This window comes from Tenrec ecaudatus, chromosome 16, assembly GCF_050624435.1.
Source record: "Tenrec ecaudatus isolate mTenEca1 chromosome 16, mTenEca1.hap1, whole genome shotgun sequence".
Classification (NCBI taxonomy): Eukaryota; Metazoa; Chordata; class Mammalia; order Afrosoricida; family Tenrecidae; genus Tenrec; species Tenrec ecaudatus.
Window position 1 is genome coordinate 23,738,856 of NC_134545.1, and position 27,834 is coordinate 23,766,689.

Consider the following 27,834-nt stretch of genomic DNA (forward strand, 5'->3'; position numbering starts at 1 on the left):
TCCGATGCCCACGCCTTGAAATAAAGAGAGCAGCCAAGACCAAGCCGAGGTACCTGACTCAGCTCTGGAAAGTGGGACAAGCTTGTTACAAGACTCTCTTGTACACACCATGTATACAGCTTTGTTCTTTCTGCCTAGCGCCAGACTGGCCACAGGCACAGGGACAGTCAGGGAACTCTGTTTCACAGGCCCAGTGGCCATGAATAGACAATGCTAGCTCAGGATGCTTCAAGATTGCTCAGCAGCATTCCAGGGCAGCCATGTACAGACAGCTTAGCTGTCTATCTCACAGCCTACTGGACAGTTCAACAGGCTGGCAGAAGGCGTCAGGAGTCCCCTCTAACCCCACAGAGGCAAGATACAGATACCCATGATACACTCCTCCTGGGTCCGAAATGCTCAAGTTCAGAGAGAAGGACCTGTTGTTGTTTCTGTGATAGTGGCTGGCACACAGGGCATCATTCTCACAGACTCTAAGAAACAAAGTCGGAGAGACTGGCTTATTCAAATCAGGCTTAAGTGGAGTTACAAACAATGGAGATAATTAGTGGGCAAAAACCTGGTTTTGTGTCAACTTGCCTGGACCAGGATTCTCAGTGGTCTGGCAGCTGATACCTAGTAATCATCCCCCAGCACTTGACCTAACACATGTAATCAGAGTCAATCAGTTCTACAATGATTCGAGTGGGATATAACACCATTATGAAGGTCACAGGCCTGATGCAATCAATTGAAAAAGTTTCCTCAGAAGTGTAACCTACTTCCAATATAAGTGGAAGCTGTGGAAAAGCTTGCTTGCTTTTAGTTGGGTCTGGATCATGCATCTGGCCCATCTGGCTCTGTTTTTTGCAGTTGAGCCAACAGCCTGCCATACTGCTTGCCAATCCTGAGAGTCATTAGTGGCCTGTCAATGACCTGCTGAACTTGGATTCAATCATCTCTGCAGAGAACAGCCTGTGGTCTTCCTTGGGTTCATCCGCTCCTGCAGCTATGTGAGTTGGGAATGCCTCCAGTCCATCATCTGGCCCACACACTCAGAACCTCATGGATCTGGCCTTGGCCTGTTTCTACAACTGTATGAGTCATTTCCTTGATATAAATTTTCTCTATATATGCATATATATGTGCCATTAATTTTGCTTCTTTAAAGAACCCAGACTAAGACACTGGCTGTAGCATTTTTGGAACTCTGATATGTCTTTCGAGTCAATTTATGAGCTGCCGCGCCCCATTCCACCCCCCGCAAATCTTACTGGAGACACACCTCGCTTCTTGCTTTCATTTTTTAACCTCAAAGGAGTATTCTCCAACTTGACCACCCACTTACTCAACAATACAAAATTTTGGCTCTGAGTTCTTTAAAAAAACAATCTTTTTATTTTACATTAGGTGAAGGTTTACAGAGTAGCTCATAACTTTACATTCAGCAATTCATACACATTCTGATTCAACTCATCCTCTGCAATCCTTCCGATGTACCGTCACTTATCTTAGTTCCTGTTGCCATGCCTCCTTCTTTCCTCTCTCTCAACTGTGTCCTTGAGTGAATGCTTCTCTTTTGATCTTAAGTGGTTGATTAATCTAATTCAGAGGTGAGTTCAGTTCCAGACCTGAAGGGCAAAGGCCATTCTTTGGGGGGGGGGGGGGGTCTGACTGGTTTCTGATGGTTTCAAAAACTCAAAAAGGACCAGGACTTTCCACTATGAGGACATTCAAGTTATCTTGGTATTGCCACACTTCCCGGTGCTTGCCCTGCATTCCCCTTGTTCCCTCCTCTCACATCTTCCACATCTACGTATTTAAGTACCGTAATCCACCTGGTTATGTCTCTCAATGTTATTTCAATCCTTCATCCTTCACGTCAGCCCTAGTTCAGGTCCTTGCTGTCTTCTCTTTGACTGCACAATCTTAGCTGGTTCACCCAGACTTCAGGCTATCTCATTCCAGGTCAGACTTCCCAGTCTCCCCGTAACAAAGGCTCAACTGTTTAGCAGGGCACTCGAGTCTGTATTCTATCCTTTTCAACACCTCAGATAAACTGCACTGTCAGGTGTCAACTTGCCTCAACCCCAGCACCCCTCCCCACTTTCTGTCTCTATTGGATTTCCCCCATCAGTATTTAAGTAAGCTCAAGTCCTTTTCATTAAAAAAACAAACAAAAATAAACTCTAGACCCCGCTTTCTCGAGCCACCGCTCTGGCTTATTCCCTTCACGGCCAGTGAAAAGCTATCTATCTATACATCACTCTCCTCATTTCCTCACTTCCCACAGAGTTCACGGCAATAGGTCTTCCACCCCCACCGTTTCTCTGAAACAGTCTCACCCAGGTCAGCAGTGACTGTGCATTACTAAATTCAATGGCCAAGCTTCAGTCATTCTTCCAGTAAACAGTTACTGGGTGCCTAACACCAAGTATACAGCAGACATTAAATTATTCCATTGGAATTGAGACACGCAGTATGCAGATGTCAAGCTCCTAACAGGAAAATGGAGAAGGCACAAGTATTTTTGGAGAGAATAATTTCTAAGCTGAGCTGGAGAGGATAAATATTAATTTGTCAGGCAAAAAGAAGGAAGAGGAAGGATAACATTGGAGATGGACATGTGAACACATGTGCAAAGGTCCTAAGGCAGGAGTCCAAAGGCCTCATATATTAATGAAGTTGGGTAGCTCCTGAACTAGTTCATCGCCTCCTAAGGACTGTTGCAATCATTAGCTGCTGGCAAGATGCACCCAACTCATGGAGAGCCCTTGCACAATGGAACAACATGCTGCTCAATCCTGTGCCATCCCCATGATCTACTGGGGATCAGGTAGTTGTGACCCACAAAAGAATTAACTGGATAATTTTCAGCAGTAGGGTGCCAGGCTTTTCTTACTATTGTCTTAGCCTGAGAGCTCTGCTGAAGCCTGCCCAGCATCATAGAAACACTGACAGGAGGATGGTAGCTGCCTTTGAAGTACACTGGATAGAAAACACACCCAGGACTCACTAAAACAAAACAAAACAAACCCACTGCCATCAGCCAATTCTGACTCAGATGATCCTACATAGGGTTTCTCAGGCTGTAAATCTTTAAGCAGCGACAACTTCAACTTTCTCTTTTGGAATAGTCAGTGAGTTCCAACTAATGACTTTGCAGTTAGCAGCCCAACACTTACTCAACAGCGCCACCAACGCTTCTGGTCGCCCACATGGAAGGCAAGAATTCTACCACTTAGCCACTACTGCCCTCCCCAAGGGACTCAAAAAACCAAACCCCAACCCCCAAGTCCTCACTGCCTCTGAGATGATTTCTACTCATAGCACCCTAAATGAGCAGGGGAATCAAATCTGGTTCCTGGTGGACCATTGGTGTCTTTGATCCTATGTCAGCAGAGGAAACACCGCCTAGTCCTTGCGTTAGCCTCACAGTTGTTTGTAGATCTGAGCCCACTGTTGCAGCCACTGTGTCCATCTGGTCAAGGCTCTTCCTCTTTTTTTTTTTTTTTTGCCACCCCTCTACGAAGCATGATGTCCTCTCCGGGGACTGGTCTCTCTTGTTGACGTCCAAAATATGTGAGATGACGGTTTACTATCCTGGCCTCTGAGGAGCATTCTGGTTGTACTTCTTCCAAGGCGGATTGGTTTGGTTTTTTGGCCGACTACAGGACCTAATAAACATATGCTGAACAAGCGAATGACCCTCCACGATGTGGCCCCAAAGAACATTTACCTTACAAACAGATGCTCACATTTAACTCTTTACATATCTTGACATTCATGTCTAGTGTACTTTCCCCTTAATCAAACTTCTACCCTTCCTCGATGGATTCCAAAGGCAGACAGTGTGGATTTCCATTCTGTCTCCACCAATTGTATTGTCATTTGTTTCATACTTACAGACCACGGCATGTTTCTGTCTCCTTCAGGCTCCATTGCCTCTAAGACCTGGGTACAGAATGCACAGCCTTCGTATGCAAATCCAACTGAAAAATGCTGCCACCTCTACAGGTGCTTTCCAGAGAAGCTCTACTGGTTGGCAGAGGTGAGAGTCTACGGGATTGTGTTCTAGCTCCCAGGGTGACTGCTGCTTTTATGTGCTGTCAGGCAACTTTGGCTTATGGTCACCCCAGGTGACAGAGAACTGCCCACTAGAGCAGTTAGGTGAAGCACTGGGTCTTTCTGGGTTTGAATTGCCACCTTTTTGGTTAATAGTTGAGTACTTAACCACTGTCGCCAGGAATCCTCCCAGGATGAATTTTTACGGGCAAAGTGGCAAAATCTCATGTAAGTGTGCAGGCCTCATAAGGTCTAACTATCATGTAGACACTGTTTTTCTGTTAAAAAGTAACTGGGCCGATGTCTTTACCCTCCCGTTTCCAATTCCCCTTGTCTTCCTTCCCTTCCCCCTCTCTCCACGTGGACCACCAAGTGGGGCTGAGGTATCTGAATGTGTCCATATTTCCACTCATCAGCCTAGCTCCTGCCTCCGGAAGTATTTTCACACAAAAAAGCACCAGTGTCTCTCGCAAACCTATGAGTAGGAATCTCGACGTCTGCCACCACCACCCCCGCCACTGCTGTCACCACCACTGTGAGTTGGTCTGCTCATGTAGATGCCTGGTGTAGGTGTGTGTGCTCTCTTGGTGATGGAATAATCCACACGAATTCTTCTGCCGTCTAGCTCCATTCCATTTGCCCTTTCCATAACCTGCTTTGAGTCATCTATTCTTTCAAAATAAACAAAAGCAAATCCTTGGGACCGTCCAGTTCGCTGACCATAAACCACATTAACACCACTCAATGGTCCATATCGAGAAAATACTTCACGAAGATCTCTCTCTGTTGTGTACAAACTGAGGCCAAATACTCCAAGACAAATGTTAGGATCCAGATTTGCTCTGCTGCCTGTATGTCTTCTCCGGTTAGACATTGGAGAGTGACTTCAACTTCGGCTCCTTCGGCGTCAGTAGTCCGGTGTGTATGATCTACTTCGAGATCGTCTCCTATGAGAATGAGAGTGGGATCTGGATCAAGTGTAACGTCTATGAGAATGTCTCCTAGATCTCGACCTACATTTAGACCATGATCGATTATGAGATCCGGAGTGTTTGGAAACCCGTTATGGACTACGAGAGCCTGACCTGCTCTCCGATTTTACATGAGCAGGAGTTCCCGTCGGAGATTTTGATTGAGAGCGAGACTCTCTGCCCTCGAAGTTGTTCTCCTCTACATCACTCATGTCGGCCAGGCGTCCTCCAGAACTAAGTACGAGACAAGCCTCAGCTGCAGGGCCGAGGGCCGGACCAGCTTGCCGACCGCACGGTGGGGAGGAGGGAAAAGTCGGCAACAACAGCCGCTCTGCTACACTCCCACTTGGTCACCACTGTACAGTTTTTGACAGATGGGTTTTTCTCTTGTGTCTTTTAGTTGTAATGAAGTTTAATTGACTTATTTATATGGATTTTGTGAGTCTGTGTGTGCGTGTTTGTGTTTCATATTGAAGAGTATCTAGGCAGGACCTGTGACCAAGAGCTTAGTTGCTGTGTGTGCCTGGTGATAGGACTGTAAAACAGGGACTGAAAATTCCACAATGTGTAGTGAATCATGATAAGCTAGAAATGATGCTCAGCTGTTTGTGTATAAATAGTCCCTCCATTCCAGGGGAACATTGTTTTGGTTTTTGTTTGTTTTTTATTTCACTATTTCGAAGCTGTTTGGCTAGTCTATGCGGTTTTGCTGTAGAAGATGACACTTATAACCAAAGCCTCTAAAAGGTGGTTCTTCCATTTTCAAGAGTGGGTTGATTTTAGACTCTAAACTGTACAGTTTTTGTATTAAGTTGTTAATAAAAGCACATGATAAACTTAAAAAAAAAAGAAAGTAACTGGGCCAGGGCATTCACCCGGAGTCCTCAGCCTCCCAAGACCAGATCTCCTTTACTAGAACATTTTGGGTTTTCCCTGTTCCTTCATAATCCTGATAGTTGAATAACACTTCAACTTTTACTCTGGAAAACATAAAGAAAGAAAATAATATGAAGTCTTGGAGTCTATGAAAATGTGAGATTCTCCTCTGCATTCGCCCTCTCATCTTAAAAAAACATTGGTAACTGGAATTTTATTGGTTGTTTGAGGAACAGTACAGAGAAATTATAGACAATTTATACATAATTGTTTTGTTGTTGTTTGGGGTCACACTGGATGTACTTCTGATGTTTGGGGTTGGAAGGAGATGCAAGGGTGGACAGTTGGACCACTTTGCTGCCACTGGCTGAGGATGTTCTCTTAAACTGACTTAGCTCGGAATCCACAGCCCTGGGAAGACAAGAGCTCTGTTCCAGATCTCTGGCCTGCTCCGATCCATCTAGCAGCCACATTCTCACCTGGTTGGCGGGGTAATGGGGTGGAAGGGAAAAGAACAGCTGTAGGGAGCAATTCAGAGCCTTACAAGTTAGTGTACATTTTTGCTAATTGGGGTAGCAGAGTTTGGAGACGTGTCAGAAGAGTCAAGGTCTTCAGCTTGTGAAGCTCTACCATCTTGTTTTTTTCTCTTTTTTAGTTTTCACAGTTTTTGTTCTGCACTTTATTTTATTTTTTAAATCATTTTATTGGGGGCTTGTACACGTCTTATTTTCTTTTTAAACATTTTATTAGGGGCTCATACAACTCTTATCACATCCATACATATACATACATCAATTGTATAAAGTGCATCTGTACGTTCATTGCCCTCATCATTTTCAAAGCATTTGCTCTCCACTTAAGCCCTTTGCATCAGGTCCTCTTTTTTGGCCTCCTCTCTCCCCACTTCCCCTCCCTCATGAACCCTTGATAATGTATAAATTAATATTTTGTCATATCTTGCCCTGTCCAACTCCAGAGAAAAAAATATGAGAAATCATGGAAGAAAATTTCCCCAGCATCACAAAGGAAGAGAAGATAACTATTCAAAAAGTTGAGAGAACTCCAAACAAGATAAATTCTGAAAGAAAAATATCACTACACAGCAAGAGCCAAACTCTTAAATGTCAAGGAAAAGGAGAGTCCTGAGTACAGCTAGGAAAAAAAGAAAAATCATCTATAAAGGAATACCAATAAGGATGTGTTTGGACTTCAAGCAGAAGCTATGTAGGTAAGAAGACAATGGAAAGAAACATAAAATTCTGAAAGAAAAAAAACAAACAAAAAACTGTCAACAAAGTAACCTATATTCAGCAAAAATTATCCCTCAAATCTGAGGGACAAAGAAAAAGTATTTCCAGATATGGAAAAACAAAGAATTTGTCAAAACAAGACCAGCATGACTTAAAAATATTAACAGGATCACTAAGGGCAGAGAATCAACAACAGACAAATCTGAGAGAAACACATAAGACAATACCACTCAGAAGCCAATATAATCAAAGTAACACTCAAAATAATGCAAAATTAGAGAAGGAACAAAGACACAAACACACACAGAGCAAACACACACACACACACACACAGCTAAATGACAGCAGCAAACCTACATATATCAATAACAACACTGAATGTCAATAGATTAAATGCACCAATCAAGCTACAGAGTAGGGAACTGGGTTAGAAAATAAAACCTATCTATATGGTGCCTACAAGAGATACACCGTAAACGAAAAGACAAAATTAGATTAAAATAATCAAAGGACAACCATAAAGTCAATGACAACAAAAAAGCAGGAGTGTGGAACTGATTACAAGGATCTACATATAACCTCCTCCCAGGGGCACGGATAACAGAAAAGTGGGTGAAGGGAGATGTTGGACAGTGTAAGATATGACAAAATAATAATAATTTATAAATTATCAAGGGTTCATGAGGCATGGTGCTGCGGGGAGGAAGGGGGAAAATGAGGAGCTGATATCAAGAGCTCAAGTAGAAAGCAAATGTTTTACGAATGATGATGGCAACAAATGTTCAAATGTGCTTGACATAATGGGTACATGTATGGATTGTGATAAGAGTTGTAGAGCTCCCAATAAAATGATTAAAAAAAGAAACTTCCAACCAAGAAAATCCCAGGACCAGATGGCTTCACAGGAGAATTCTAGAGCTATCATCATTTCTACATAGACTACTCTGAAATATAGAGAGACAGCAAGCTCCCAAATTCATCCTATGAAGCAAGCAAATTCCAAATAACAAAGTTCCCACAAGAACAGAAAGCTATTGATCAATACATATTATGAGAATAGCTGTAAAAATTTTCAATAAAATTCTGGGCAATAAATTCCAACAACTATATATATATTTATATCTCTTATCTTATTAATTCTATCTATCATCTTATCTATCTATCTATCTATCCATCTAGATCACCTTAATCAAATGGGATTCATACCAGGAGGCAAAAATGGTTCAACATTAGGGAGGGAGCGAAAAGAGATGCTGATAACAAGGCCTAAAATAGAAAGTAAATGTTTATAAAATGATGATGGCAACATATGTATAAATATGCTTGACACAATTAATGTATGGAATGTTATAAGAGCTGTAAGTGCCGCCAATAAGTTTTTTAAAAGGTTCACCATTAGAAAAACAGCGATTAGTTTAATCCACCATAAAACAAGACAAAGAATAAGAATCATATGATCATATCAATAGATGCAGAAAAGGCATTTGACAATATCCAACACTCATACATAATAATGCACTCGGTGATTTCCCTGACCTAACTCGTTGGGGCTTGGGAGCTCAAGATGCCACTGTCCTTCTCTGCTCTCCCTTCCCTCCCGGGAGTTCTTTCCCTGCCTCAATAAGATCTTTCCCCACTTCAAATAATAATAATAATAATATACTCAACAAAATAGGAATTGAAAGGAAATTCCTCAGCATAACAAAAGCCATGTAGAAAAACCAAGAGGCAACATTTCCCTCAATGGGGAACAACCGAAAGCATTTCCCCTGAAAAAAGGAACTGGCCAAGGGTGATGTCCTCTATCTCCACTCTTATACAACATTATGCTGGAAGTCTTAGCTAGAACTAGTAGACAGCTCACTGCTTTCAAGTTGATGCTGACACATAGTGACCCCACAGGACACGGCAGACTGCCCCATGTGAATTTCTGCGACTGAAACACTTCATGGAAGTAGAAAGTCCTGTCTTTCTCCCTTAAGTTCTATACCATTGATAAATTAATAATACTATCAATAGAATTACTGTATGTCCATGATTTACAATGTTCTCCAATAAAATGAAACTGATGCCTCTAAAGTAGAGAAGGGACATAGTTATAAACTATAGATATATGAATTGATTTTGGGCTCCTATTTAATTGTAGGCCTAACCTAAGAAAAATTAGTTTTTATGACATGGTCCTGCTCAATATTTGCTCTCATGAAGAGGTCACTGAAGATATGGGTGTTACAGCAACATGTGGTGAAGAAATCAGATGGTACATGGCTATCAAAAAGCACCTGGGGTTTTAAAGGTGCCCCTCCCCTTTTTAAAAAAAACCAACTCATTTTATTGGGGGCTCATACAACTCTTTATCACAATCTGTACATACATTGTGTCAAGAACATTTGTACTTTTGTTGCCATCATCATTCTCAAAACATTTTCTTTCTACTTGAGCCCTTGGTATCAGCTCACGAAATCTTGTAAATTTATAAATTATTATTTTGTCATGTTTTACACTGTCCAACGTCTCCCTTCACCTACTTTCCTGTTGTCTGTCCCCCAGGGAGGGGGTTATACGTAGAGCCTTGTGATCGGTTCCCCCTTGCTCCCCAACCTTCCCCCTCCTGGTATCACTACTCTCATTATTGGTCCTAAGGGGTTTAATCTGTCCTGGATTCCCTGTGTTTCCTGTTCTTATCTGTACCAGTGTACATCCTCTGGTCTAGCTGAATTTGTAAGGTACAATTGGAATCATGATAGTCAGGGGGAGGGGAGTTGGAAGCATTACAGAACTAGAGGAAAATTTTATGTTTCATTGGTGCTCTACTGCACCGACTGGCTCGTCTCCTCCCCGAGACCCTTCTGTAAGGGATGTCCAGTTGCCTACAGATGGGCTTTGCATCTCCACTCCACACTCCCCCTCATTCACAATGATAGGATTTTTTGTTCTTTGATGCATGAAAACCGATCCCTTTGGCACCTCGTGATCACACAGGCTGGTGTGCTTCTTCCATGTGGGCTTTGTTGTTTCTCAGCTAGATGGCCACTTGTTTATCTTCAAGCCTTTAAGACCCCAGACACTTTTGATAGCCGGGCACCATAAGCTTTCTTCACCACATTTGCTTATGCACCCATTTTGTCTTCAGCGATTGTGTTGGGAAGGAGAACATCATGGTATGCCAGGTTAACAGAACAAAGTGTTCTGTCATTGAGGGAGTACTTGAGTTGAGGCCCAATGTCCATCTGCTACCTTAATACTAAACCTATAAATATATGTACATAGATTTATATCTACATCGTCATATAAAATACCTGCATTTATATCTCTATAAATGCCCTTTGCTTCCTACTTCTTTCCTTTTACTTTCCTCTTGTCCCACTATTATGCTCAGCCTTCATTTGGGTTTCAGTAATTCCTCTCGGTTACATTGCCCTTGATCAAGCCCTACCAGGCCTCCTACACCCTCTTTGTCATTAAGTTTGGATCACTTGTTGTTCCCTTGTCCCTGGGGTTAACATTGACCTTCCCCCATCATGCCTCTCTCTCTCTCTCTCCCAAGTCACCCAGGAACTGTTGGTTCCATTGTTTTCTCCTCCAGATTGTTTATCCAGCCTGTCTTATCTAGATAGACCTACAGAGATAATAATATGTACAAAAAACAAGATAGAGCTAAGCAAACCAACAAAACAAAACAAAAAACCAATGATTAAAAAAAGAGAAAGCCTGTAAATAGTTCAAGGTCTGTTTGCTGACCTTTAGGAGTGTTTTCCAGTCACATCTGATGGGGTGCCACACCCTGGACCCAAAGTCTATTTTTGGTATTCCCTCGAGACTTTCTGGATCTGGTCCCCTTGTTCCGTTGTACGCCCTAGTGTTTTGCCTTGGTGTGACGGGGTCAGATTGGGTGCGATTCCTGTACTGTGTCTCCAGTATTGTCCCCCGTAGTGTTATGGGTCAGGTGAGGGATATCATGTCTCACAGTGGGGCGGGCTATTTGGTCCTCTCTGTGCATTGGCTGCTATGAGCGGTGATATTGTCCTCAAGGATTGGTGGAACAGGATGTACTTCACTCTCTCTTCCTCCCCCTTCATTTGCTCCTATGTGCTCTGATCGGACATGTCCCTCTCCCTGAGCTGTAGCTTCAGTGCTGTCCTCTGAAGTAAATTCTTCTGGGCGAGGGGCTGTCCACGTAGTTGGGATTGGGCCAGCCCCTCAGACTTTTCTATTGGTTTCCTGTTTCATGCCAATATATTGCATTCACATCTTGGATCACTGGGTTGAAGTCTGGTCCCTTTAAAAATAATCAGCCATCTAAGTGAGGTATCATCTAAGCCCACACAGAAGCATATCAGCCTGTGTGATCTAAGGATTGTAAATAATAAAATCCAAGATTGGAAGAGCTTAATTTAAATTAGAGCTTAAATTCTGAGCACCTGGTTTGCAGTGAATCCATTTACAGGTTCCCCACATGAATGCAACCTCTGGTGAATCCCCTCTGAGCACTGTCCAGGGATGTGAACAGCTTTGCTATCACACAGAGTGCATTGTTAAGTGAACTAATGCAGATGTAGTTAGGTTAACGGTTTTAAAAATCATTTATTAGGGGCTCATACAACTCTTATTCCCCTCTCTCCCCGCTCCCACTCCCCCATGAACTCTTGATAATTTATAAATTATTATTTTGTCATATCTTACATCATCCGACATCTCCCTTCACCCACTTCTCTGCTGTTCATCCCCCAGAGAGATTATATATAGATGCTTGTAATCTGTTCCCCCTTTCTCCCTCACCTTCCCTCTACCCTCCCGGTATCGCCACTCTCACTACTGGTCCTGAGGGGTTCATCTGTCCTGGATTCCCTGTATTTCCAGTTCCTATCTGTGCCAGTGTTAGGTTAACATTTTTTAACATATCATATGTTCTACTTTTTGACTCATTTTAAATTTGTTGCAGTTTTTCTTATTTTGTTTTTTTTTTATGGTTCTGAAACCTGCTAAATTTTAGAATGCACCATAAACATTGTTTGGTTTATGCAATGGGTGAAAATCCCCTACTAAAACGTGAGAGTGCTGTAGTCGGGTCAGAAGGCTATTGGTACCTGGAAGGATGCTTAAAGCCAAGTATCAGCATAAGGTTACAGCACAGAGGCTGGCAAATGTCTGCAAGGGAAATGCAAGAAAGAAGAAAGCCGGTTGGTCATCTTCTAGCTCAGCGGTTCTCAGCCCGCGGGTTGCTCAAATGCATGGCTTCCTTATGTTCCTTGAGGTCCTCGGTCAGCCCTTGGTCGGTTGTTCTTTTTGCTTTTCTGGGTACATTATCCTGAGAACTAGACACTTTGCTGCAGGCCTGGTTTCACTTGCAGGTTTTTCTTCTTTTGGCTCCACTCCCCCCCCCCCCCCCAATATCTTCCAGAGTGCCAGCAGCTTCGAGCTTTCCCTCAGTCTGTGGCTTTTCTTTGTTTTCCATCTTTCCTTCATTTTCACTTTTGAGTTTTTCCACATTGAGATTTTCCTCTTTTTTCTGACCCGCAGGGGTTCTGGACAGGATTTTCCTCCTTCTCTAGCCTCAGAGAGTCCTGGGAAAGAGGCACAGTCCTGAAGGAACCAGGAGCAATGATAAAGAGCCCAGAGTCCTAAACAGAAGACTCTGTGGATGGACCGATGGAAGAATCAGCAGGCGTGGTGATGTGGTGCTCAGGTTGGCCTCTGCTTTTATACTTGAGGTTTTTTTTTCTATTGTATTATTGTTGTTGAGTTGCTATTTTGTTTTGTGTGTTCTCTTTATATGAAATCCAGGACAGGTAAATCTATAGACAGTAATTGGATTATTTGTTTCTGAAGGTTTATGATAGGAGAGGTTGGAGGGAAATGGGGGCCAATAATAATAAGTAAAAGGATGGAGAAAATGTTCTAAAATTGACTGTGGAGATGATCACACAACTCTTTGGAATAGGTTTAACACTGAATTGTCTGATGTGTAAATTATATCAACAAAACTGTTACCATTTAAAAAAATTTTTTAAAAAGTAGTGAAAGCCAGTCTGGAAGACAAGGCCATGTTTTGAGATTACCAGGTCAGTTGAATGTATTACCCCAAGCAGTCTCAGGAAAGTTAAGCCTTGACCAAGGCCACCCAGCTACTTGATGGAAGGGCTTGGTGGTGGGCTAAGAGCTGGGTCCTTGTTAGGCCCAAGCACTGAGCTCATGAGACCACAATGTTCGCCTGAACCAAATGCACACAGATCCTACCCTTTCATCTGAAGGGGAAAAAAAAAATCTTTGATACATCTCATGTTCCACCAGACAATGAGAACCAGGAACAAAACCCAGCCCATGTAGTGTAGCATAAAACAACAAGTATGGTAACCACTGTGTCCCCTGGGAACCGACGGGTCAGGTGTATAAATCTGGAACCGAGCCGGAAGTAGAGGGGCAGGGCCCCAGCGGGAACAGGCAAAAGAGGGTAAGATCACATTTTAGCGAAGTGATTGCCAAGACTAACATGATTATTAACGTTCCTCTAGATACAGTCCTAAGTGTCGCAAAGAGCTCTCTCTCTCCTCCTTACTAGCCTACCACAGGGCGTGTTTCTGGAAGGAAGAAAGAACCTAAGGCGCTTCAGAACTCTGGTCTGGATCTTAGTTCTTTGAGAAGGGAGGGATCAACGACTCTTTCCAGCGCTGCAAGATGTGATTCCATACCAGGGGCCGCTCATTTCTCAGGTTAGATACCAGCAGTTCAGAGGGGTTCATTCCTGCTGTTGTTCTCTTTTGTCCTTCCTTAGTTTTATTAGGAAAAACACAGGAAGGCTACACAGAACTACAGTGAGACTAACATAGGAAGGCTACACAGAATTACAGTGAGGCTTAGGTTTGAACCTGACTCTGTCACTCTCTGTCTCTGTGTCCTTGGGCAAGCTGTTTAGCCTCTCTGCGGCTGTCTCTGAATCTGTGAGAAGAGGACAACACCACCTACCTTACAGGATTATCAAGAGGATTAAAAAGAATGTAATGGATGTGGGGCTGGCACTTAGTTGGCAACTGCCCAGTATTTAGTTTTTCTTCCTTCCTTCTTGTTTTTCTAGGAGGCTAGCTGGGGAAAAGGTTGGGCTGAGTCCATTGTCCTCTGACATCTGAAGGGAACATTTTTACAACATTAGCGAGCTTTTTCTATGTACCTATGTGCAAGGCACAAACTAGGCTACGAACTGTGGGGGCCTTTGGTGAGTAGCCGCAGAGTCTGAAGGACATGTACAAAACTGACACCCATCAGAGAGGGACAGAGCAGGTGCTGGGGGCAGGGCAGCACAGTGCAACACTAAAAGACAGGGTGTAGACACAAATGAGACAGATGGTCCCTGTGGCACTTGGGCCACCAATGTTCTCCCTCCCAAGCATAAGTCGCCTTAGCTGTGAATGAGTAGGCATTTTCTTATCTGGGTGAAGGCCTGTAAAGAATCTCTTTATCACCAAACTGGGTAACCAACTCACATACCGTATTCCCACATGGCAGTTCTCTCCTAGTTTTGTTAATGATAGGAAAAGAAAACTACTTTGAAGTCTTCTAAGGTGCCAGGCAGACCTAAGCACCCTACAAAGATGAACTCATTCAATGAAAGGATCCCATCGGGTGAGGGCTGTATTGAAGGACGATTATTACCCCCACTGTACTGAAGAGGAAACGGAAATGCTCAGTGTTAGCGCTGGGATGAGAACCTGGATCTCGTAGACTCCAAAGTCTGTTCTTAACTACTTCTTAGGTGTTCTTTTCTCGAAAAAGAGATTACAGATAGAAACAATCCCAGAGGGGTGGATGCTCAAAGAATACACCAACGGACCCAGACAATGGTTTCAGGTGCTAGTCATTGTTGAATATAAAATAATAAGTAAAAGAATCAAACTCTTATTAAGTATGAAGTAAGGTCAAAGGTTAAAAACAAAGGACAGACTTCCTTCCCGAAGAAAGAGAGGAATCAGACCCTGTAAGAAGATGCCACAATTCCAGGTCCTTTCACTGACTTGCCAGGGAGGCCTAGGGGTGGAAGTTATGCTTCCCTAGTAGCACCACCAAGTACCCGCTCCCCTTCCATGGGGCACTGAGTCCTGGGCTGGGAATGTTCCCAGCTTCCAGAAGATGCAGAAAATCTACCACACAGAATGTAGGAAAGCCTACCACAGCTCCTTGAACATGCAGGGTTCCACCCAGCTTTGAAACACAGTGGTCCTCTCCTACTCCACCTGCTCCGTCCATTCCATACCCAGTGACTCCCCAACTCACTTCTCCTCTCCTCGCCATGACATAATGCTTCGCGCACTGGTCAATAACTTCTTCTGCCTCCCTACCCTCCCCCCCAGCCCAAGGCTCACTGTACCCACCTTGACTTCCAAATTGGCACTCTGCCTCACCCTTGTTTAGTCCACCTTCCTCACCAATGCCTTATGATCTTCCAAACAATATGCCTACGTCAGAAAGCTTCCTGCTTCGCTACTGCAGACCAAAAAATCCCACCACCCTCAGCACAGTCAGGCTTCACTCACACCTTCCCTTCTGGGGAGACCACCCTCCATAGTTCTACATCCCTTAGGAAGCCTCTGAAGGATAGGGCAAGATATGACAAAATAACAATCTGTGGATTATCAAGGGCTCATGAAGGAAGGGGGAGTTGGGAGGGAGGGGGAAAAAAAAGAGGGGAAAAAAAAGAGGGGAAAAAAAAAGAGGGAGGGGAAAAAAAAAGAGGGGAAAAAAAAGGGAGGGGAAAAAAAAAGAGATGCAGAGGGCTTAAGTGGAGAGCAAATGCTTTGAGAGTGATTAGGGCAAAGAATGTACGGATGTGCTTTATACAATTGATGTACGTATATGTGTGGATTGTGATAAGAGTTGTATGAGCCCCTAATAAAATATAAAATAAGAAGCCTCTGAAGGCGAAAGATGGGCCTTTCTACTCCATTAAAAAAAAGTTACAGCCTTGGAAGCTCAACAGGGGCGGTTCTACCTTGCCCTATAAAGTCACTAGGAGTTGGCATAGACTCAACGACTGAGTTTGGTTTGGAAGATGACGCTGTAACTTGCCTACCTTTGCACCCTAACCCGTTTCTCCCCTCCCAGTGTTATCGCCCTCTTTTTTCACACGGATTGAACACTTGTCAACTCTTACCATCTCCATGAAAGCATTCCCTAACCAAACCTGGTAACCACCTCTAGATTCCTTGCTTTTCTTCCATTATACCAAGCCCTTTCCCTGCTCAGGAACTTTGCCCATTCTCTTTTATTTCTGTGCTCAGATGTCGCTAACCAGAGAGGCTTCCTGACACTTACTGCTCCTACTTCACCACTCTCTCCTTGAAACAAAACTATCACATCTTTGCCATGGAGATGGTTCCAATTCATGGGGCCGACTCCATGTGTTACAGAGCAGAACTGCCACACAGGGATTTCTTGGTTGTGATCTTTATGGAAGATTTTCTTTCATGGCATTGCCGGGCGTGTTCAAGCTACCGATATGAGGCTAGTAGCGGAGAACAAACTGCTAGTGTCATCCAGCAACCTTTTCACGTCTTCTACTCTACTTCTCGTCCAAGTCCTTACCCCTGACAAGTGACATCCAGGTGTCTTTCCCATCAGAACATATACTCACTCCACGAAGGAAAGGACTTGGGCTACGTGGAAGTCTCCAAAAGTTCATGGAAAAATTCCGTTCTCTCTTAATTCCATTTTCCATACATCTTTTGCCATTCCCTGGTATAATTCTCAAAGGCTAGAAGTGTTTGGCACAGATTAGGAACTCAATATATATTTGTGTAATGAATGTGTATGTCATTTCCCCCTCCTTTGACATTTCCTAGTGTGATCGCATTCAGGCTTTAGCGGTTTTTGTCTTTTAAGTCAGGGTTTTTTCTTAACTAACCTAGCTAGTGATTTTCTCCAAGGCATAAATTACGTATTACTCATGTTCAGGCCTGGTGCCAGCATTGGTTATGCATTGGTCTACTAACAGTAAGGTTAGCTGTTTGAAACCGTCAGCTGCTCTGCAGGAGAAAGATGAGGCTTTCAACTCCCACAAAGAGTGACAGTCTCAGAAACTCACTGGGGAAGTACTGCCCTATAGGGTCACTATGAGTCGGCATGGACTCAATCAATGGGAGTGAGTTTGTGCCATGCCCTGGTGGTGCTGGCCAGTAAGCACCGGCCAGTGGTCAGTGGTTCAAACCCCTCAGATAAGGCTCTCTGCTCCTGTAAAGATTTAGAGCCTCAGAAACCCTATGCAGGGATGTTATAAGTAGGAACTGACTGCGTGGCAGTGGGCTGGGTATGGTGCCGCACTGTTCATACCTCCAGTAGCCTGAAAAATTGGAAAGAGCACCATAGGAGGATTATCTCAGCTAGTCCTGGTTCTATTACAAGTTGAATGATCCTAGACAAGTCCCTCTCCCTCTCGGGGCCTCCGTTTCCTCCTATGTAAAAGGAGGAGACTATACATTATTTCAATAGTCTCACCTTACTCTAGGATCTGTTAAAATTTCTAACAGGTAAAACTTGGCCCAGCCCAGTGCCGTACACATTACAGACACTCAGTAAATATTTGATTTCTTTGTTGCTGAGTCTCCTGTTACACAGGAGGAATCTGAGTCGTCTTGGAACAGCTTGTGCTGAACAGCAAGTGAAAATTTAAACCCTACTTCCTGCTCTGCCGACTTGGGCAACCTTGCACGGGTGCACTGGAGTTGAAGTTAGATCATCACCACTTAGCTGTAGGGCTGTGAACAAATCATTTCTGGTCCTGAGTCCAGGGGGGAAAAAAAGCTAAATTGGCCTTTTCTCGCCTCCTTCATATTTTCTGGTATTCCCTAAGCCTGGAATGCTCTTTGCCAGCCTAACTTCTACTTAACCTAAGGAATAAGCATCATCCACTTGGTTTTTTATTTCATACCCCTCTCCCCATCCCTGGGACAGTCTTGTAGCACTCATCATAATTGTGAATTCAAAGATTTTATTGTCCTATCTAAGACTGTAAGCACAAGGGCAAAGGTATCTGTCTGTTTTGTCCACATGATTCCTCAGTGCCTGGATACGTCATAGCACAGAAGAAATAACCAGCAAATGTCCTCTGAAGAAGTAGAAGGACACACCAGCTAATGCATATGTGAAAGCTCCCCAGCCTCCTGCCCCAAGCAAAGGAGCCAGTCTTTGGCCTCCCCAATTCACAGCCTAGCGCTAGCTGCTTTTCACTCGGAAAATCGGATAGCAGGATTGACCTCTAAGATTCGGTATCAAGTTTCCGAGTATCAAGGTGCAGAACAGAGAACATAGACTGTCAGAAAATCTGGCTGTGATAATTGGAGCTAAAGAACTCTTGCATGCGCACGTGCACGCACACAGAGCAGTGGCATTCCAGCCTTAGCTCCATGGCTCCAGAAGTCTAGGATCCACAATGTGGAGAAAAATCCCAGGCTTCCATGGTGAGGAAGTGACCCGCTGCTGGCCTGGTCCTTGTATTCAGGTTGGAGGAAGTGACTGTCCTCAGGCCAGGAAAGCGGGGGCAGAAAATCGCAGGACATCTCCCACCCCCAATTCCCTCCTGTCACCTCTAGAATGCTCAGGCCGCTGACCCTTGGACCACCTACACAGGTGGCTAGGAAACCTCGCGGAGGTTCCTGGTGTCGAGGGGCCGGAGAGGACACTTAGGACTCTAGGCCCCCCAGCTAACCGAACCCTGAAACTGCCCTTCAACTCTTCCGCCAGCCCCTTTTCCAAGAAGGCTGGCCACAACTCTCCTTGGCCTCGGGGAGATCCCGTGCCAGCGATCGGACGCCCCAGATCCGTCTCTTCTTACTCCTAATTCATAAGGAAGGCCGTACTCCTTATCTCCTGCAAAGGACCCCAAGACTCGGGGACCCCGCTATCAGCGCGAAACCTTGCATGTCGAAGGGGAAGCCAGCTCCTCCCTCATTTCCCACAGAAAACTCAGAACCAGGGGGAAGGGGTACACTCTCCATTCCCTCATCAGCGTCCCTCCCCTTAAAAGTTCTGTCCGCGCCACATTCCACAGCACATCCTCACCCCCCACCCCACCGTGGGAACTCAGGCCCCTCGACTACCCTGAAAAGGGACCGACGGACCCCTGGCAGACCACCCCTGCCCCTCGCCCCCTCTCACTGCGGGAAGGTCCCGAACACGCCGGTCTCAGGTTCCGTTGCCTGGGATGCCCGGAGCCTCCAACTCCCGGGGAGCCCACGCCTTGCAAGGAGCGCTCTGGGTAGGGTCCCCTCAGCCCGAAATCCCTGAGCGGACGCCGGCTCCCCTCGGGTGCCTGAGCCAGGACTCCGGAGATAACGGCGGGACAGGGAAGCTTTTCCTTACCCGCCTGCGCGGCCATGGTCCCGGGGGCGCGGAGGAAGGGGAGGAGAAAACTGGGGTGGCAACGCTCCGCCGAGATATCGTCGCTGCCTCAGGCGAGGGAGGATCGCAGCCTTAGGCGCGAGATGCGCCGCCTACGGCGCCCCGGGAGGACCAAACCGCACCTGGCACTGGGGCGCGCCGCCCGGCCCCGCCCCTCGAGGCCCCGCCCCATCGACGCCCCGCCCCTCGAGGCCCCGCCCCCGGCGCCGGCTCGGCGTCTCCGCTGGCGCCCCCTAGTGCGCCTATTGCAAGCCGCGTGAGGCGAGGGCAGAGGCTTTGCCCAGTGGGGTTTTCCTGGCGATTATTTTTTACAAAAACTGATCGCCAGGTCTTTCTTCCACGGATCCTTTGGAACGGAATTCTGCCAATCTTTTTTTTTTAATTAAATATAATCATTTTTTGGGGGGTCTCTTACAATTCTAGTTACAATCCATACATCAATTGTAGCTGACATTCATGCATATATTCCATCGTTCTTCTCCAGACATTTACTTTCCATTGTACCCTTGGGATCAGCTCCTCTTTTATTTCCCTCCCCCTGTCCCCCGTCCCCTCCTCTCCCCCCGCAGCTCCTTTAATTTTTAGATGGGAATACTGAGAACCAGTGAGGCTTGGCTCAATTGGGATTAGAGCTGGGCTAGGAACTCAGGTCACCTGTCAAAACGCTTGCCAGTAGTCTGGAATTGGGACAATGAATGTGAAGAGGCCAGGGCCATCCCACAAAGTGACTTTGGTGGGGATTGAGGGCGGCCTCTTCTAGGAAGCTTCTTCTGAGCCGCTCTGAGAAAGTGAGCACTGCGTAAGCTGGTGTGGAGGTGCTGCCGCCAGCATCCTAGATCCCTCACGAGGCCAAATAGGTATGCGCACGAGTCCAGTGCACGGAATACGCATGCCCATAGGACAATGGGCCAGCCTGCTGGTCCCAGATCTGATCATCAAGGCGAGCTCCACAGACACATATTAAGGGGAATTGGGAACCATAATTTTTTTAAATAATGCTATATAGGTTTAACCACACCTGTGAACCGGGATGCCCTCTGTGGGTTGCCAGCAGTGTAGGACTTTCTATGTGGAGGAGTCCCTGGGTGGCCTAAATGGTTAAGCGCTTGACTAACCAAAAGGTGGTTCTGGTTTGAATACCCCCCTCCACCCACCCAGAGGTGCCTGGAAAGGCGATCTGTTTCTGAAGTCACAGCCTTGAACACCCTTTGGAGTGCGATGCTACTGTGCTGCACCTGACGTCACCAGGAGTTGGAACCAACTTAAAAGCAACTGGTTTGGCACTTGGTACAGGGAGGGCACAGAACAGCGAGTTAGGACAGCAGACAGCTGGGTGCTAGCAGTTGCTAGCTAGCTCAGTGGTCTTGGGAACCACATTTCCTTACTGGATTTGGAAGGGATTGGGGGGGGGGGGTGTCTACCACTTTGATTACGTGCTGTCCATGTTAGCTCGTTCCTAAGGCCCCGCTCATCTGATTCTGTCATCCCGGGTTCTTTAGCAACTGTCACTTCCCTAGGTCAGAAACAGGCCATGGGAAGAGAGTCCAAAATGCCCAGGAAGGCGGAAGGGACAGGCACAGGACCCACGGAAATGGAGCCAGCAGCTGCCTCCACCCAGAACAAAGTTCAACGCCGCCATCTCCAGTCCTTAGCGCTGGAGTAAGCCAGCAAGCACAGTTCTTTCTTCCTGCCCTGACCGTCTAGTCCAAACCGGATGCTGGCCAGATTTGTCTCCGCTGGGTGTGACAGGTGTCTCTGACATCCCGAGTGTGTGAAAGTGGTGGGGGCTGTGCCTGATTTCTGTTAATCTTTGGAATCCCTCTGAAGCAGAGTTTCCATTGTAAGGAACTCTCTGCTTCTCGGGAGAGTGCTGAAATGGAATTAGCTATTGGTAGACAAGATAAAACCAAGAACTAGCTTTCAATAAGGGACCCAAAGAACACTCTGAAATTGCTTGTGAACTTGAGGTTTTCTGAAGGGCAGAAAGCTTCAGCTTTCTCCTGCTTAAGGTGGGCCAGGACCCTGAAAACCACACAAGGTTCTGCTAGTCTATGGGTGTCTGGCCAGAATTTTTCAGTTCTCACCTTGCTTCAAACTAAGCCAGGTTCTGGTCTTTAGTCTCTCCTCTCCTTGAGTCATTCCACCTAAGATGGTCCGATTCATCTTCTAGAAGTATGTTTCTGCCAGCTCTTTGCTCCAAAACCTTTATTAGCTCCCTGCTGCCTATAAAATAAGGGCTAAACAAGGTCTTAATGGGCCTCGTTTCCTTAATTCCTTCACTGTGGGCCAGGCTTCTTCCCGAACAATGTGTCCTACAGTCATCCGTGTTCTCTGTGATCTCACTGCTCCACTCTTCCCAGAACTGCCTTACTGTTGAACTCTTATTTTTCATGCTGTTTGTAATCCCATGAATGAATCTAAACCTGCACTGCCCACGAAAACAGCCATTAGCCATAGGTGGCTGAAGCAGAATTGAAAACTGGGTTCCTCAGCCCACTGGCCACCTTTCATGTGCCATGTGTCTGACAGCAGCCATGTGATGGTGGCCACTGTGTTGGGCAGTGCAGATTGAGAATGTTTCCATCGCTGCAGAAGCTTTGATGGGGCAGTGCTACTCTAGACAATGGCTAGCGGCTGTCAGCTTCACTGAGGACTAGCAGACACTACGTGCCTACAGAGCTCAGGAAGTGCACGCCATCACTTAGGGCAGTGGTTCTCAACCTTCCTAATGCCGTGACCCTTTAATACAGTTCCTCATATTGTGGTGCCCGCCCCAAACATAAAATTGTTTTCACTGCTAATTCATAACTTTAATATTGCTACTGTTATGAAACAGGTAACCTCTGTGAAAGGGTCCTTCAACCCCCAAAAGGGGTCAAGAAACCACAGGCCGAGAACCGCTGATTTAGGGGACAGTTTTTAGACACACTCACAAAAACCAAATATCAATCTGGTCAAGGTAATAAATCTAACAACGTATTTTCCGTAATGTAGGGCGAAGAGTTGCGTGTGAAATAACATTATGATTCACCAATAGCAAAAATGAGGCTGTGGAAAACTCAACCTACATATGAAGAAATTTGAGCAATAGCAATGTATGGATTTGATTTTAATTTAAAAATTAAAAATAAAACTGCACCAAGAGATTATGAGTCAACCGGGAACATTTAACAAGGATTAGGTGTATTACTGTTACTCAAAAACACACTGCCAACTCGCTATCCTATAGGATGGAGTAGAATTGCCCCTTTGAGTTTCCAAGACTTTAAAAAATGTATGGGGGTAGACAGCCTCATCTTTCTTTCTTTCTTTTTTTTTTCCAGCCTCGTCTTTCTTATGCAGAGCAGATGGTGAGTTCAAATCCCTGATCCTGGGGTTGGCAGCTCAACGCATAGCCCACTACACCACCAGGGCTCCTTCTATTAAGATATGTAAAAGAATATTTTGAGGATGTTTGACAAATTCTTGTGATGCTCACTGAAACACTCAGAGAAGACCTATGATTGAGATTTGCTTCAAAATATCCAGGGCAGCAGAAGCAGCAGTATGTGGGTGGTGCTAAGAGGAAGACAGGACGCAGGTGGATGGCATTAAGGCTGAGGGATGGGGATCTGGAGGCCTTGACAGCCCACTGAACTTCTGTGGAGTTTTCTTAGGTCCCTTCTAGTTGGCTCTAGAATTTCTGAGGACATGGACCTCCCACTCTACCTTCACTCTACTCAACTATCAGGTCCCAGTCCGAGAGGGAGAGACAAAAGCTCCTTCCAGAGGCATGGTGGTGGCTCCATTCTAGAGAAGGGCTCAGTCGGAACCCACCTGCCAGATTCCTGAAAATAGAGATGGTGCAGTCAAATGAGCTACCTGTGACCCCAAGGCTCGGTCACGGGCAAGTGTAGGGTTCTATACACTTGTCGGGACCTGGGCTGCCAGTCAGGCCACGCACACTTTGGCAGGACTTCAAACTACCCCAAGGCTCGGTCACGGGCAAGTGTAGGGTTCTATACACTTGTCGGGACCTGGGCTGCCAGTCAGGCCACGCACACTTTGGCAGGACTTCAAACTGGTTCAAACCAGTTCAGTTATGGCCAAGAAAGCAAAGTCAGAACAGAGCCTAAATCTAAAGCAAGTGGGTAAAGCACAGTGCTAACAAAATGGGATGAAGTACAGGTTGAGGGTCTCGAGCGGGTGACCTGGAGGAGGCACAGTAAACCTTTCAAGGGCCTCCCTGGATCACTGCAGGCCTGTAGAGCGTGGGCTCTTGGAGTGGGACTCCGGTGCTATGAATTCCGCCAGTCAGGGATTTGGTTGCTATGCAACGTGCTATGTCGCTCTTGGGTTTTAAGAGGGAGATCAAATTTCTAGCAGGGCTTCACCTGCCATTTTCCCCAGTCGGGTTCGTGTTCCAGGGCTTCTCTAAATCCAGGCCTCTGGCTTGGGATTCTCCCCTTTTGTTGTCCGCAGCTGTATGCCGTAGCCTGACCGAGGACTCACCCATGCTCCCCAGAAGCCAGAGCCACATGACACCCCCGAGACACAGAGAAGAAGTCCACAGCTTGTCATGATAGAAAACCATTTGTTTAATTCTAAATCAAACCACTTTCACAATAGTGAAAAATAGTGACTGGTCAAAGTGTGCACTGTACAGCGTGTCATTTGTCTGTGGCCAGGACCTGGTCCTAGTCCACTGGGTGGCGAGGGGTGGGGTGGGAACACGGAAAACACAAGGGGAGGGAGGTGGTGAGCCTGAAGGGCGGTAGGAAGGGGCTCCCCACTGGGGCTGGGCCAGCAGTCCCAGGTCGTCTCTCTTGCTCATTTTCTGAAGGGGGGGTGGGGTCCTACACGGCTAACCTGGCTTTGGTAGTAGGTTCTGAGGACACCTTTCCTGGTGGCGGTCTCCTAGGCTCAGTCTATTTCCATAAAGAGTCCAAATAATTCCTCTTCCAACCCGCAACTTCCCCTTTCTTCTTCTGTAAGCCCATCTGTTGAAGTCCCCTTTCCGACCACTAGATGGGGTCACTGTACCAAGGGAACATGCCAGTCTAGACCTGAGACTCTCTCCAGGGGCTCCTTCTCAACTTTGGGACTAATGAAAGGAATAAGAAGGGCACTCAAGTGGGTACCCCGAGAATGTTTAAAACCCTTCAGGCACCAATAAAGCTGGTAGTTTTTTCCTACACAATGGTGTCGGCAATCGAAGCACCTACTCAATACTTGCATTTAGTCTGAACACTGGATTCTGGTATTGATAGAGGCAGGGAGGAAGGGTGGGCTGTGGAGTGGGGAGAAAGCTCCTCCCTGAATTATGCAGTGCCATCCTGAGGCTTCCTGACACTCTTTGGCTACTGCGAGGGTGAGGCAGGCATGGCCTGGGCTGGCAGAGAGAGGGCAATGCCCCCACAGACAGTGGCCCTTCCCCCAGGTGAAAGGTCCTCCTGGCCGGGCACCACATGCCCTCAGCCAAATTTGGGGGAGGAGGAAGCTTATGAAATTAAAAAGCACATCAAGGCCTTGGAAGAATCATTTCCCCTGGACCCCAAATGAAGGAAGACCACATCGTATCGTCATCGGCGGCTCCCACGGCTCCACTGCCGGGCAATCAATGGGCAGGGCTGCCTGTGCTGGGGATGCGCGCTTCCCAGGGGGATCCATCAAGCTACTCCACAATCGGCCCCTCATCCTCAAGGACTTGGGAGTGTGGCCTTCAACATGCAGCCAGGCGCCGTGATGCGGCCGCCCTAACTTCCTGGGGTGGGTGCTGGGAGGGAGGCACTGAGCTGCTCAGCCTCAGCCTCAGCTCAGGGCTGGGTCAGCAGCTCCTGCATCAGCGCTACACGTCCTGCCAGAGCTTGCGCCCAGCTCGCCTGGCACAGCACTCAGTCCTAGTTTCGGCAGTGGCCCACGTGGTGTGCTTGCTGGCAGAGACTGATGTGCATAGCTTTGGGGGAAGCTGATGAAAAACTGCGAGTGAAGCCACATGTCTCACGGGGATAATCTCCACCAGGAAACCAGGCGCTATCCCAGCTGCTCTCTGGGGTCACAGGCCCAGCGCCAACAGGAGATGTTCGGGTCTCTGGAGCATTCACCAAGTGAAGGGACAAATTCCAGGTTTGGCTGTGGCAATGAGGAACTTTATGGGAGCAAATGCCTGCCATTCTGCTGAAGAGGGAGGAGAGGGCAAGGCAGCGCTGGGATGTGGAGTCCCACTGGCTTCGGAGCCCACTCACCACAGGGTATTTACAGAGACAAAAGAAAGTCTCCCTAAGAACCCGATATTCCGTAATAGCCGCCTCGGGTGGATGGTCCTCGGACGGTCCTCTCTTGCCTGTGCAGAGCCAGGGCCTGCTGAGCCGGCAGCTCAAGATTTCATGGTGTCACCCGTGTGAGGGGACCAATGCCAAGGCCTGAGACTACAGCAGGGTATTGACACAGTCACCAACTGGTCGTGAGTCCCAAAGCTCTGAAGGAGAAACAAGAGTCCTTGAGGTGTTACTGGCCCCACGGATTTGAGGGGTCCAGATGAGGAAGGAAAGTCATACACCAAGAACAGGGATGGCACGTCACCAGTTCAGAGGTCCAGCTGTGGATACGAGCCAGGGGCCCAGCCTTAGGCAATCAGGAGCCAGAACATGATCACCAGGGCCACAAACAGGAAGAGGCGTGACAGGAACTGTTCGTCCACGTACTGGGGAGTCCCGGGGACAGCTGGAGAGGAAGAAGAAAGAAAGGGGGGGTTAGAATGCTCCGGCTGTACACTCTGCTCCCCACTTGGGTCAAGTCAAGGCTAAGGGGTCATTCACCTCTTTACAACAGAATCCTGCAGACTGAAAATGTTCCTTAATCCAAATACTGAAAGTTCTTGGAGAAAGGCTCCGGTTGTATTTCCTATGTTGTGCTTGGCACACTGCATTACTTGATGGGGCATTACTCCCACTGTGCACACAGGGATACTGAGGCCAGGAGTATGGGGTGATTGCAAGGTTGTAGCAGAGCCCCCACAATTGTGCTCTCAGCCTTTCCCAGGTCAATTTGGTCTCCACGTGGCAGAGTGACTAGGTTCTGACACTGTGCGGCCGGGGGGCCTCTCTGAGGCAGCCAGCACTCTCCTTTTCCAGAAGTGAGGAGAGAATTGTGGCTCAGACAAGCAAAGGGCCTTATCTTTCCAAACAAGATAGAGGCAGAACTGGGGCAAAAACTCGAGTTTCTACTTTTCTGTTTTGTGAACAACTATCATTTAGAGAACCGTGTCCTGCCTTTAAGGGACTGTTATGGTATAAAGAGTTAGGTGTTGGGCTGCTAACCGCAAGGTTGGCAGTTCAAATCGCTTAGTTGCTTCTTGGGAGAAACAGCCTCGGAAACCAACAGGAAGTGTTTTACTCCGCCCTGTGAGGTCCCTGAGCTGGAATTGACTCAATGGTAGTTGAGTTGAGTTGGTCCTGACTTCAAGGAGCCCTGGTGGCCCTGACTGAGGCCTGGCCCTGGCCCCAGAGATGTCCTGACTCCTTACAAATTGTCTTGCCTCTCCATACCCCAATGCCCAAGGGGGAAGGGCAGAGGTGTGGAGGAGGGCGTACAGGACGAAGAACTAAATTGTTCCCCAGCTGAGTGGCAAGTATAATTTTCCATTTTATGGACCTGGGGGCATCTCAGCACACACGGCGGGGCGGTTTCCAGCTATAAAATGCTGCCACGAGCGTTCCGTGAGCGGCACGGTGCTCCCTCTCACCTGCACCATGAAGAGTTCAGCGCAGCTGAATGAAGCCTGATTATCTGCCGAGTGACAAGTATCTTTACCTTACATAACACCAAATCCCAAAGAGGCTTCCAGCAGCACGACACATCTCCTGATTCCTCCAGGAGACAGAGCCTTACCTGGAGGAGGTCGCCCGTCGTTTATGTTAAACGCTGTGGCAAATATCCCGAAGGGAAACGCCCCAATTCCAAAGGACATCTGGAAGCCTCCATCTCCAAATCCAAAGCCTTGAAACCCCTGTGTGGAAGAAACGCACGTGAGGAGAGAAGCACGCAGCCTCCTCCTGCGCTCGTCACACGTGCCCCTCCCTGTGCCCAGGGCCCCTGCCTGGCCCATGGGCTGTTTCCTGGGGGCACAGCCCACCCACACCCCTGCCTCCACCTAGATCCCAAAGCGCAATGCTGGAGGTCCCTCGGCCCTTTCAAGAGCTGTGGGTGACAAAGCGGGTCAGAGCCAGCCTGAAATGGCAAGGTTCTTAGATCTTGAGGTGTCTCGCACTAGCTAGCAAATGTTTCTACATGTTTTTTATCTGCAAAAAAAATCGGCAAAAAGCCCAATT

General features: G+C 46.7%; 2 protein-coding genes across 2 annotated transcripts in view; both read right to left on the minus strand.

Annotated features, from left to right (window-relative positions):
- LIMK2 (LIM domain kinase 2) overlaps nucleotides 1-19,640 on the minus strand; it is a 100,211-nt gene extending 80,571 nt beyond the window's left edge. Inside the window, exon 1 of the mRNA XM_075533320.1 lies at nucleotides 19,487-19,640. Coding sequence (XP_075389435.1) covers nucleotides 19,487-19,502 — 16 coding nt within the window. The 5' untranslated portion in view covers nucleotides 19,503-19,640. The remainder of the gene's footprint in view (nucleotides 1-19,486) is intronic.
- Nucleotides 19,641-24,078: 4,438 nt separating this feature from the next.
- Nucleotides 24,079-27,834, minus strand: part of RNF185 (ring finger protein 185) — a 44,436-nt gene continuing 40,680 nt past the window's right edge. Inside the window, exons 6-7 of the mRNA XM_075533656.1 lie at nucleotides 27,395-27,512; nucleotides 24,079-26,227 (exon numbers count right to left, since the gene is read on the minus strand). Coding sequence (XP_075389771.1) covers nucleotides 26,130-26,227; nucleotides 27,395-27,512 — 216 coding nt within the window. The 3' untranslated portion in view covers nucleotides 24,079-26,129. The remainder of the gene's footprint in view (nucleotides 26,228-27,394; nucleotides 27,513-27,834) is intronic.